The sequence below is a fragment of the Trachymyrmex cornetzi genome, unplaced genomic scaffold (genome assembly GCF_001594075.2).
Source record: "Trachymyrmex cornetzi isolate Tcor2-1 unplaced genomic scaffold, Tcor1.1 scaffold16, whole genome shotgun sequence".
NCBI lineage: Eukaryota > Metazoa > Arthropoda > Insecta > Hymenoptera > Formicidae > Trachymyrmex > Trachymyrmex cornetzi.
In genome coordinates, this window is record NW_017296201.1 from 7,114,732 (window position 1) to 7,128,029 (window position 13,298).

General features: G+C 30.8%; 1 protein-coding gene across 1 annotated transcript in view; it reads right to left on the reverse strand.

Annotated features, from left to right (window-relative positions):
• Positions 1-10,507, reverse strand: part of LOC108758872 (sensory neuron membrane protein 1) — a 19,701-nt gene extending 9,194 nt beyond the window's left edge. The window contains exons 1-4 of the mRNA XM_018504076.1: positions 10,462-10,507; positions 9,443-9,641; positions 8,794-9,154; positions 276-472 (exon numbers count right to left, since the gene is read on the reverse strand). Of these exons, the coding sequence (XP_018359578.1) occupies positions 276-472; positions 8,794-9,154; positions 9,443-9,641; positions 10,462-10,476 (772 nt within the window). The 5' untranslated portion in view covers positions 10,477-10,507. The remainder of the gene's footprint in view (positions 1-275; positions 473-8,793; positions 9,155-9,442; positions 9,642-10,461) is intronic.
• Between the last annotated feature and the right edge of the window lie 2,791 nt (positions 10,508-13,298).

The following is a 13,298-nucleotide window of genomic DNA, read 5'->3' on the forward strand; positions in this document are numbered from 1 at the left end:
GGGAGCCGCTACCGCGTCTCCTGATTATATGTATTGGAATAAATATACGTATACGCGGCTAATACAATTGACATAATAGCAATAAGAAAAATCAAAGTTTTGAACAGTAAAAACTGTTTTGTTCCCATAATTAGAAATCTCTCGATTTTCAAACGACGATATCCAAAAAACAAAATCACTTTAATGAACTGAATATCTACGAGTTAAGTATTAAGCGAACATTAAAATTTCTTTGACTATATGCATAAATTTTTATTTTTTCGTTAAATACGTACTAATTACTCCTATCGTAGATGGCCTGTCTCTTTGAATGATCAAGGTTATCGCTAGCATGAGAGGATGAAACGCATAAATTTCTACATTATCTGACATAATGCTTTTCTCCTGATTGAAGTACCACAATTGTCGCAAACTGTACTCAACAGTATCATCTTCTTCTCGATCTACGACATCTTCCTTATCCCGATACAAACTAGAAATCGATCATCAATTACCATTTTACTTTCATGTATTATAAATAACTGAATAAAATTTATGTCTACTAGAGGTAAATTGTTTAAATAACAGAAAAATTCTATTTTCAGTCAAAGCGGATCTTGAAGCTTAATAATATTCAAACGCAATAATTTTGCAAATACATTGCATGTGAATATTATTAAGCACCAACATCCACTTAATCAAATATAAGATTTCTTTCTCTTATTTGTGTTATTTATTTACAAATCATTTTCTTTATTATTTTCACTTTAAAATTTGCTCAATATTCTTCATGTTTGAAATGCATTTTTTATAATAACTAACAAATTGCCTCAATAATTGTAATTTAAATTATTATATTATATGAAAAAGATTACTCATAGTGAAAGGGTCCTAGGTCTTGAACAATCGGCTTCGCTCCTGATGCAATATCATTCGGATTTGTTACATTGAAGACATAAATATTAAAATCCAATGGCTGCGGAAGTTTCTCCCAAAAATCGCGTATTTCGTTTCCTTTTTTCAATCTAACTTGCTGTAAAATTTATAAAATACAGTAATTTGGCAAAAACGAGTCTTTCTTCTCGTAAATATGATAATATTCAAAGGATATTAAAAAATTTAACAGAAGATTATATCACACAATTATATTTTTATTATCAGCATCTTAAATAATTATTTATAAATAATAATTATATTAGTAATTATTATTAATAATTTTCAAATAAAAATATATATTCTACATAGTAAAACTTATTTAAAATTAGTTGGAAAAGATTTTATTATTTAAAATATTCACAGCTTGAAGCTAAATTCGTAGTAATCTAATATTGAAAGAAAGATTTTTCTTACAGTTCTGATTTCAGTATTTCGAACAGAGCAATGATAGATTGACGATGTGATGTATCAATCACTACTTACAGATTTAACTTGCGACTTCAGCATAGAAGGAAATCCCAAAGTATAACTGATAAGCCCAATGGAAAACGTACAGGAGCCTGCGAGTCCTAATGTTTTCACAGACACCATATTAATCTGAGAACACACCGCGCGAATTGAATTACATTTTCTATCTTGGAGAGATTTTTACAGCAGGTTAGCACCTTGTATTCGTCAATAACGTGTAGCACGATGTTGAGAATTTTTCCGATCGTAAAAAAGGATAATAAACGCCTCAGATTCGGATCACGCCTCGCATTGTCTACTCGACGACGCGTGTTATTTCCCAATCTTTCGAAAATTTCTTGAAAAATGCTCATTCTTTGCATCGACATTTTAATTTCCGAAATATACAAATTTTTCGATTATCAAATTTGATAGAAACTTGACTTCTAAAATTGACAAAATCAACGAGTTCTAAAATTAACAAAATTCTAAACCTTTAGACTTAATGGATTCCTTGATATCTTTTTATAGATTATTCATATATAATTTTTACATAGAATTTTGATATTTATAAAACATCGAATGATTTGATGTTCCAAATAATTCGATTTTCAAAGTAAATACAAAGTTCTTGATCTTTAAATTTATCACGCGCGATCCTTCAGAATTCACAAATTTTTGAGTTCGACTTTTTAAGTCAAGAAATTTTAGATTTCGTGCTTTCTTTTTCTTAAATTTCTGTCCTCGTGAAGCTTCTGTGAAGCACACCTGGAGAAATTCTTCTTTAGAAAGGTTGTCGATGTGCGAATGTCCACTTCCGTCAACGTCTTGCGCTTTGATCTCAGACGTCTTCTTGTAGGCGGTCCTCCTCAGCAATTCTCATCGGCAAACTACCCGCTCCCCTGGAGTTGTTCTCATATTCACACATTCTTACATACACATATGCACATCTTTGTTTGCCATTGACTGTGATTCGACGACATCGGTGCGATTGCGACTGCGCGATCAGCAGCTTTTGAGATTTATCGAATAAAAATAGCTATACAAAAAAGCTTAAATAGATTTTTCCTATATGATATTTGCTTTTCTTATGTTTACCCGCTGGAAAAAAAACGATTGAAGTAATTATATACAAAAAATAAGATAAGAAAATGAAAGATATTATTCTACGCTCTTAAAAAGATGGTATCTTGCATCTTTAAAAAGAATAATATGTATATATAAATCTCTGAAATACAAAATTTGCAATATCCAAAACAGATATGTTTTAAGTAGCAGTAGTAGAGAAAAGATCAAAATAGGCAAATTTTAAGTAGTAGCTGAGAAAAGTCGTCTATACTGACATAAGTCTCCTAAAGAAACATCTCCTTATTTCTCAGATGTTCAAATTTTTGTTTTTATTACAAAACAGATAATCATTGCAAAATTGCAAATAATATTATAAAAATTGCTATATCATCTGACAGAATATATTATCTAGTTTATATATATTTCTAAAGTTGTGTTTTTAGTTTTTCGTTAAGAAATATACAGTCCAAAATAATATGGTAGTATTAGTTACATTCTTCTAGTAGAAAATTAAAACACAATTTGTTACTAGAAGAATGTAACCGATTTTTTTAATGTCAAATAACAATATGTTATGAAACTGTGCTAAACTTTATATAATACTAGAAAATCTAAACTATTAAATAATATTTATCAGTAAGATATATTTTACAACTAATATATTTTACGTTAACTGAAAAATAATATCTCATATCAAATTTGTCATAATCTTTCTCTCTCTCTATCTATAATTATACTATATTCAAAATGGCAATTTAAGTTTCAAAGATTCAAAAAATCGAAAGTATCAAGTCAAAACTATCCGAATTGATGACTAATTAAAAGAATTTTCTAGTATTCCAAAACGTAACAAATAAAGTTTAGTTTGAAAAACTGTGCATCTATATAATTAATTTGTAATATGTATTATTTAAAATAAAAATGTTTTACTTTTTTCTACTAAACACATTTAAAAAATATCAAATTTTATTAATAACACTAGTTTACAAAAAATTTTTTTTTCAATTACTTTGGACCGGACTACGTATCTCTTATATATTTTTAAATGCTGAAAACGATGCCACAAATGAAAAAATTCTAACACGTCAGATTTCTAAGATAATTGAGGCTTAATACTTAAAAACAGCTTTTTTGCGATATTTGACATTTTTTAATAAAGAAGCTTAACGTTATCTTGAAATTTCGATCAGGAGTCATGAATGTGTTGTTCATCCCCTATAAAATTCATTTTTTTTTATTTCAATACCTTACTTTTTAGTCATGTTATAAACGATTAAAGATAAGAGCTATTTTGAATATAAATACCGCGGCAGCGTCATATGCGCATGCGGTAACGCTAAAATCATTTTAAAACAACAACGCGCATACACACACACATAGAGAGAGAGAGAGAGAGAGAGAGAGAGAGAGAGAGAGAGAGAGTGAGAGAGGAGAGGGGGAGAAAGAGAAAAAGTGGAGGAGAGAAAGAGAGGAGAGAGAGAGTTGTTTTATGAAAGATTGAGATACGTAGTTGCATATTACTAATTGTATTTTTTTTTAAGCATATATTTTTATTACACCAGTGGATTAGTCTCATAATTCTATGCATAAAAGTATTAAGGTACAGTTATCAAAATATGACCCTAAGAAATTAATCCGCATACACATATGACGCTGCCGTAGTCACCATACTCAAAATAGCTCCTATCTTTAATCGTTCATAACATGGCTAAAAAGTAAAGTATTGAAATAAAAAAAAATGCATTTTATAGGGGATGCACAATACATTCATAACTCCTGATCGAAATTTCAAGATAACGTTAACCTTCTTTATTAAAAAAAATGTCAAATATCGCAAGAAAAAGCTATTTTTTAAGTATTAAACCTCAATTATCTTGGAAATTCGACGTGCTAGAATTTTTTCCCTTGTGGCATTATTTTCAGCATCCAAAAATCTATAAAAAAACACGTAATCCGGTCCAAAGTAATTTTTTGCTGTAAACTAGTGTAATTAATTATATAAAAAAAGTGAAGAAAGAAAGCTTCGAAACAATACTTTTCATAATTGATTCATAACGTCCATTTGACGCAAAAAGTTATTTTTATGATATTTTTTTTAATGATATTTTTGCCTATTTCTAAAATGTTATCAATCAAATTTTATAAAATAAAATACATGATTGTCTTCCTCTATCGATTAGGTATTAGGCATTTGATGTATAATTTACGATACATAGTTCAATAGAAAATATACGTTCTGTGGTTTCCTATTGTAGGTACATACAAAATTTTTAACATAACCGGATAGATGCGATATCCGGGACTATGAATAAATTAATAAATGCTATTAAGACAGATAAAATTCAAGCATATTAGTCATAACAAAACGTAACGCGAATCAACACAAATTGCAATTATATATTTTAAATTATATAAATTAATAAAGAAAGAAATATAATTCGTAGATATAATTTATCTTAATTTATCATTTGACTAAAGTAAATTAAAAATGTATTCAAGAAATCAATACAAAAAGAATTTAAAAAATTTAATACAATAACACAGATAGAAAACAAAAATAATTTTATTCTTTAAAGTACATTTTGTAGGCTATTTCGTATTGGTATCCAGAGTTCATTTTCTTCGATCGTGATGACGATGTTTAAGTTTCAACTTTAAGTCAGTGTTATAAATACGCGCCTTTGGTGTCAAGTGTAACGCCTATCGAGCGCAAAAGGCGCCGAAGAATTAATTAATTATGACATTGCTATAGATACCCTATACACTGCTACGAACAACTTTCATACATTATTACTGTCGTCTATCGTAGACGTAGTTACCATAACCGAGGTCCCATTAAAATAAATTGCTATATATAAAAGAAAGCCGAAGCTCGAGCGTAAGACAAGAATCTAAAGATATAAGCCACTTCTAAAGAAATTGCAATCAAAGTTTAAAATGTGCATTCCGAACAGAGTACATATGATTAGTATAATTACTATTAAAAGCAACGCACTTACGATCGCATGACACAACATTGCAAATTATTTTAATGTAACGTGTAATTAATAGCCACTTTGTGTAACACAATATCCTTCTTCTCACATTCAGAATAACATATTTCAACAACACACATAGAAAAAGAGAAAAAACAATTCCGATTTAAATTTATAAATTAATATTTTCTTATACAAAAATAAATACAAAGGTAAAATTTGTTCAGCATGCTGAATTTTATTAGTCATCATTTAAAAGAATTAAAGACAAGAATAAAATTCGTCGCTTGCGAAGTTTAATTAATTATTAATATACAAAAATTTTCATTTTTGTATATTGATAATTAATTATAAAGAATAATGCAATTAGACAACTATAAGATCTTATTTTCACATTCTCTTTCGTTTTTTAATCCTACACCTCTGTTTATAACTTCGAATTGTTTGGACATTTAGGCAATGTGCAAAATTGAATCACAAACTAGATAGCATCATATATCTGTGTCACATTGAATCCACGAGAAGCTCATTCTCTTCTCCATGAATATGACGTTACATAAATAAGTCACGAATAAGTGATCTACACTATCTTGTTACACCATGAAACTGGGACCAATGAGTATTTCTTTATGCAACTATTATTGCCAAATTTTTTATATGAGATGAGACTGAGCACCAACGTACGATCGTGATCGAAATCCCACTTCGCAGAGGCGAAACACTCGCACTTCGTATCGAAAGAGAGAAAATCCGCGTATCTACCTGTCTAAAGGGATACTGAGAGCTGTGATGGCAGAGAGATAGCGGTTCGCTGTAACGGGGTTACGGGTTTCTTTCGGCATAATGATCTGACAGATGACCTTTCTCGGATGACATAGGGCGAGAAACCCTCCATGTGTTTTCTCGTTTTATTTACAGATAATCGTGAATGATGATCGATAACCAAGAAACCATCGTGTTTGTTCACACGATCGCTGATGTATCGAGATCGTGTATAGTTAGTCTTCTTAACTAACGCTGCCCGTTTATCTCCCTTGTAATCTATTTAAAATCTACTCGCTAAACAATTTATTTCCAAAAGCAACTGTTAATTTTTCTGCATGAGAACAGATGATAATTTATTTTTTACAGCTTATAAATTTGTATTGAAATGTAAATATAAATTAAAATACTGCGATGTTCAAAATAGCAAAATAAAAGTAATTAAAAATAACATATATAAAATTTTAGAAATCGAGTTAAACAATCTCCAAGTTATTTTTATTTATTTTTATTATATAAGCCAAGCTCTAATATGTAATAGCACCATTAAATAATAATTTTTACTAAGCATAAGTTATAAAAAAAACATAATTAAATTTTTGTTTTTATCTTTTTTTATATTTAACATCAATTAAAAATCATTCTGATTATTAAAGACATAAATTATATAAATTATATTATAGTCATTGAAGAAAGTATAAATTAATATATTTCAACTAATCTCTCTATCTCTCTATTAATCTACATCAAAAAGTCTCTGCCAATCGATCAAAGATAGTCGGAAATTTGCGAATTCTTCGGAAAAATGTAGTTCTCGGACCTATAGACAAAAGTAGGATTATATATGCTTCTTAACAACGAGTGGTAGTAGCGCGCGACGCCTCGCCTAGCAATTCGCTCGTCAACAATGCATGAGAGAGCCGCTACGTGGAAATCGCGACCTTTCTCTGTTGCCTCCATCGGTATATTTTTCCGATCGTAGGAGGTAGTGCGACATTTTCCATATCCATCGCTCGATGCGCAAGCATGGACTAATGTAAGAAGACACGCGATAGCATTTCATTGGCTGTTCAAACCTCCCTCCAACATATAATAACAAAGTAGCCAGCTAATACGTCAAATTTTTCATTATTTATGCTTCTCGCATCGTTAGGGAGGCATTTTCTTTTTACTATTTTACTTATTTCAAAGCTATAATCTATTAATCTCTTAATTAATTACAACAAGGTCTAGGCTTGCGAAGTATTATCGCTCATGACTATCATTTGAGGTGCAACTCTAATTTACATTATTTCATTGTTTATAATTTTATATCTCGCACGTCAATAAAACTTATTATTATTTAAAGCATTATTATTATTCAGATAATCACGCTTATGACTGTTGGTATATCACTGACTTTTTTGATTTTAACAAACACTGTAAGATAAAATATGCAGTCTATGTATTTATTTACATAATTATTGTTCTAAATAAAAATTTTTTTATGTAAGAAATATTAATTTCAATTGTGATATCGATTAAAAAGCAAAACAATGGTGTTTGAGCCAAATGAAGCTAGCCTGTTCGCCAAGCGATTGAATGTGATTGATTGGATTTATAAGTAAAAAGTTTTTACTAAGAACCAATCATGTTCTCGGCGAGTAGACTAGCTGCTTTGTCTGCTTGAACACGCCCAATGTCTCACAAATCATCGTTTTTTGTATGCTAGCTTGTTCTAGCATTGATAAAGTTTCTGAAATAGAAATTATGTTACATTGTTGATATTTTAAAGCACATCTAAATATTAAGTATTATTAGTTGCAAAGCAGATGTTACATAAAATGTATAATTTAATTTAATAAATCATTAATAATGCTAATGCAGTTAAAAAGCAAGAATATGAATAGTGTTCATAAATTTTTTTGTCAGGTGTATACTCGAATAAATAAATTGTTTTCACCTTGTAACTATGTTCAGCGCACAATATTATTACTGCATTAATCATGATAAAGATACTTACTAATAGAACAAGTTCGCGCCATTCGCACGTGGTAATAGCATTGTTCTCAAGGTTGCTCAGAAACATAAATTTTGGAAAAATATTTATTTGACTTCAGAAATAAATTTTAAAAGAATATTTATTTTACTTTTGGATTTTTACGTAAAATTTGTAGCGATGAGCAACGAAAAGATAGAAGAATCTTAGCAAGGGTACAAATATCTGAGAAGTAAATTTTTTAACGAAATGTTGTTTATTAAATAGAAACAGACGCATTTGAAAGCTCACGCAATAATCAATTTTTAAGATACATTTCAGTCAGGCAAAATTAATTATGAATAATAATTAACGAATAATTAATTATTAATAATAAATCTATAACAAAAAAAAAAACAAGATAGCTGCGCTTATATTACTACAAGATTATACTGACACATTGGCTGCGTTCGGGCAACGCGCTATCAACGCTATTTGTGTCATACTATCTTTGTTTCACGTTTAATGGACGATGAAGATAAAATGACACAAATAGCGCTAATAGCGTCTCCTCGAACCCAGCCATTAAGTTACGATATTAGTGAAAATATCGTATCACTACTACATTAAAACGGAGCTCGACGAGCGCGTTAACAACAATTGAATGACTTGTGCTTGTATATGGAAACCGGTACTGCGTACGGTTTTGGCACTGCCACCGGCACCGGATACGGTCGGTCTACGTGCACGATCCTCTCAATGGAGACGGGAACCGGTTGCGGTACCGGTACCGGTACCGGTACCGGTCGATCGACTGGGATGTGCAGACGTTTCTCGACTGTCACCGGGACTGGCCGGTCCACATGGACGATCTTCTCCACGGTGACGGGATACGGTTTAGGCACTGGCACCTGTACGGTGCGTTCGACATGAATCGGTAGGGGAACTGGTACGTGTTTAGTGATCGGTACTGCTATGGGTACTGGGACCGGATGTGGCACCAGCTGCGGAACGGGCACAGGCACATGCACTGAAGAAAAGTACAAAGATATTATTCACAGATGTATTCCTATTATCCATTAATATGTAAACATTAATTGCGGCATTAGGTTTAATTTTACATAATAAATAAATCAAAAGCAGGTAAATAAAATCACATCTTTCTTCCACCACATAAAACTTAAAAGAAAGGAGACAATTGAATGGTTCTTTCTAATTAAACTAATTTAAATATTATTACGGAATTAAATTAATTATATCAACATGCTTTAATTTCGAAATACATTCAAGATCAATAAAACTCTATATGTTAACTCACCGACTGGCTGTTGAACTAAGACGGGTGACGATTTGAGTGTAGCTTCGTAATCCGGTGGACAATATACGTGTATACCGTATCCATTCGAGCAATCTATATCTCTTTTCTCATGTCTCTTTGCCTCTGAAGCGCTCTCCAATTTTCCTGAATCCTTGTCAACGGGAACAGCTACACTGCTGGCCACCACCAGCATTGTTACCTGTATAAGCGTCACGAAGAGATATTATGTCGAGTAATTTACGTTTTTGTACACAGAATATTCTCAGACAATTTACTTCAAATAAATTCATTATATGAAATTTAACAGCATCTTAATCAGATGTCTGAAGCGATATGAAAATTTTCCGACAACATTTTGAAACATAATAACATAAAATTTAATAACATAACATAACATTTTAACAAAAAGACATAACATAACATTTTAACATAACATAACATTTAATAACATAACATAACATTTTGAAACATTTTTAACATTTTGAAAAATAAAAAATCTTATCGTATATCTGATTACAAGTTTTAAAAAGATTTGACTTGTGTAATTTCAGTTTAATTGCTAAATCTGACTTTTTTTTATTGCGGTATTGGATTAGTTTAGATCATTTTAGATCAAGGTATTATAAATGACGCACAATTATCCATTGCAATACACAAACAATCAACAAATCACTAGATTAACATTCTTCATTCTTTATCGCTGTGTATCCGAATGTAAATCACGTGGATTATCGATCGTGATAGAAAGAATGGTTTTTACTGAACTATCTAAAAATTTAGCTAGTTACAGATTTGAAAATAATTTTGTTTAGACCATCAAAATAATTATGTAAAAAACTCGAACTGGTTATTAAAATATTACAACTTTTTGCAGAATTGTTATCAACATTTAAACGTTCTATGTAATTATTGTGATGATCCAAGAAAATTATTTTCACATCTGTAACTAAATTTTTAGATACTTTAGCAAAACTGTTCTTTCCGTGTAGTAAAATAAAAACGAGAATTCACGTAGGTACCAGGAAGAGCCTCATGATTGGTCGCTCGAGAGTTTTAGTTGCCAGTCGAGATGCCAACGAAAAACTGAGTTCGCTTCGGAACTGTGGCCCTCATATGTATTTATAGGGCATCATTGCTCGAACGAAGAAGAGCAGCGATTACAAGGAGCGATATACTTTCGCTACTTGAACCTGGGCGATAGCCAAACAGCGGCAGTATTTCTCTCTTAGGAGGTCGAACGAAGGCGATGTGGAAGACGCACAAAAAATCCTGGAGCATTCATTAGCAATGCAGTTAATCAGAGGTTTACCGGCAATTATTTGGTCTTTCGATCATTAGATAGCCGCGATAGTGCGCGATACGTGATTCAATTCAATCACGTAGTGATACATGATTGGACTCGGTCTGCGCATTGCATTAGTAATTATATTAGAAAACATGTATTAATTTTATGATTAATGAGGTAATCTATATGATTATTTAGAATTTTTTGCTTTGTGTGATACAAAAAACATTTAAAAAATACATATTATATATTACATAGAATTTATAATTTTTATATAGCGTATTTTGATATATTACATATTTATTTTAATTTATATTACAATTCTATTTTAAAATCTTATGTAAATTATAGACTATTTAAAGTGGGCCAGATAATGCAGTTGGTTAAATAAATCATTGATAATTTCTTAACAGAAAATAATAAATAAGTTTACTGCAATTAACTAATTAATCAGCAACACACTATTATTTCATATGCAGGTTAAAATGTCTTGTGTATAAAAAAATTAACATGGAGTGTTTTTTAACGAATTAATGCGTGAATTATCGCTGATGTAATTCATGAGTTTTGCGCAACAAGAGATGAAGATATGCGGCAGCAAATGCAAATAGCAACTCCGGTTTCTTTCAGCGTTCTCCGGCATCCTCTATTCGGTCAATGAGATCGAGCCGGACGAGTTTTCCTCTTTCGCTTCCGCGTTAATCGCGAGGACTTTCCTAACTTTCATTTTCTAAGCGTCAAATGCCGTCGCGTTCCTAATGCCGGCCACGTTACTCGCCATTCATTATTCATCGACGAGTTAGAGCTGGCGAACACGTAACAATACGCCCGATAACGCTGATCAACCAAAATTTACTAGCCACAAATGTGCGAATTAGCAGAATGCACACGTACGTGGTGATAAAGAACAACAAAAAAAAACCAGCCTGGTGGACAATTCGAGAACAAGAAAACAATGTTGCTATGGGAAAACAAGAAAAATGTTCGCTACTTGAACAATTTTTCTTTTATGGACTTCTAAAAGTGTATCCAAGAATCATTTTTAAGATAGGAAATTTAGAAAAACACAGCATTTTCCGATAATATATCGGGGAAAAAAATGCTGTAATTTTCTAAATTTCCTATCTTAAAAATGTACACGGAACATTCTTGGAATAAGTACTCGGATGATGATTATATTAGGAGTTTCCTATCTTAAGATACGTATAATCTTTTTTTAAAAAAGTACATTTTCGAAGTAGATAATGGTCACATATTTTTGCCTATGTGATATTAATTTTTTACAAATTTTATCGATAGAAACAGTCGAATTTTGTAACCAAAAATCATCGTTTTGACTTTCTCTTGATTTGGTGTGATCCTTGGATACACTTTTAGAAGAAAAATTGTTCAAGTAGCGAACATTTTTCTTGTTTTCCCATAATAATCCTACTTTACGAACTTTCCAAAAAGATGAAATACAATATCTTTTCTAGTTCTGTATAAAAATAGACTACAGTTCCTCGAATTCTTTAAGATTACAAATAAATATATTTTTTTTTAATAACTCATGAATCTTACAGATAATAATATTAAAAAAGTTGACATATTGTCAACTTAAAATTTGCTAATCTAGAGTATCGCGACTAAGAATTAGTTGTTGCAGTTGTACGTTATCAATGTTTATCCATTGCTCATGCAGACAGTATCAATAAACGACGAGGCGCAGAATTCTTAGGCGTTTTCCTTTTCACCGTACGTGCGCGGAAGTGAGTTTCCAGGCATAATTAAATAGGTATGAGAATGTAGGTAAGTAGTACGAGTGCTTTGATCGTCGAACGTAATTGCAATGTCAACATTGCACGAGCTCGTAATCGAGTGAGAAACCGGTGTCGTTCTTGGTAAAAGATATGGTTGCATTTACATCAATATCAAATAGTATTCAGTATTATTTAATATATCAAACTTAATTATTAAATATCTGACTCCTTCAAACTCTACGACGTTGTAATGAATATCAAATTTGAAGTCATTAACTAAAATTATTTAATTTCATCAACATTATTTCAGACCAGAGGTATATAATAATATATATGTTGGAAAAAAGTAAAAATTGATAAATTTAATTTTTAGTACTAATTGCTTTAGTCAAGATACTCTTGAACTGAATTAAAAAAACATTTTTTTTAACATAGTTTTATTAAAATCAAGTTTGAAGGGATCAATATGTATGTGTTTAATAAGTATTCAATATTCTGTATAAATCTGTGTGTGAATCAAATTTTAATAATCAATAACTTAATCAATTTAATATTAATTATATTTTATTAATTGAATAATTTGACTTAATATAAATTAGTATTTATTATGGTATGTGATGCGTCTATTAGCTTGTTCCATTTTAGCTACGAGGCTTTATATCTGTCTGACGTTATCTTGAAATGTCGCCGCAAACTAAATCGATCGCAGACAACTTTCATCACCGGAAGCTTGGGTATTAATCAAGAAGGGTAAGTTTCCGATTTGATCGTAAATGGGAACTTGCTCTGTTCCTTGATCTGGACTTGTTAAGTCGTCATTGGTACGATTCGC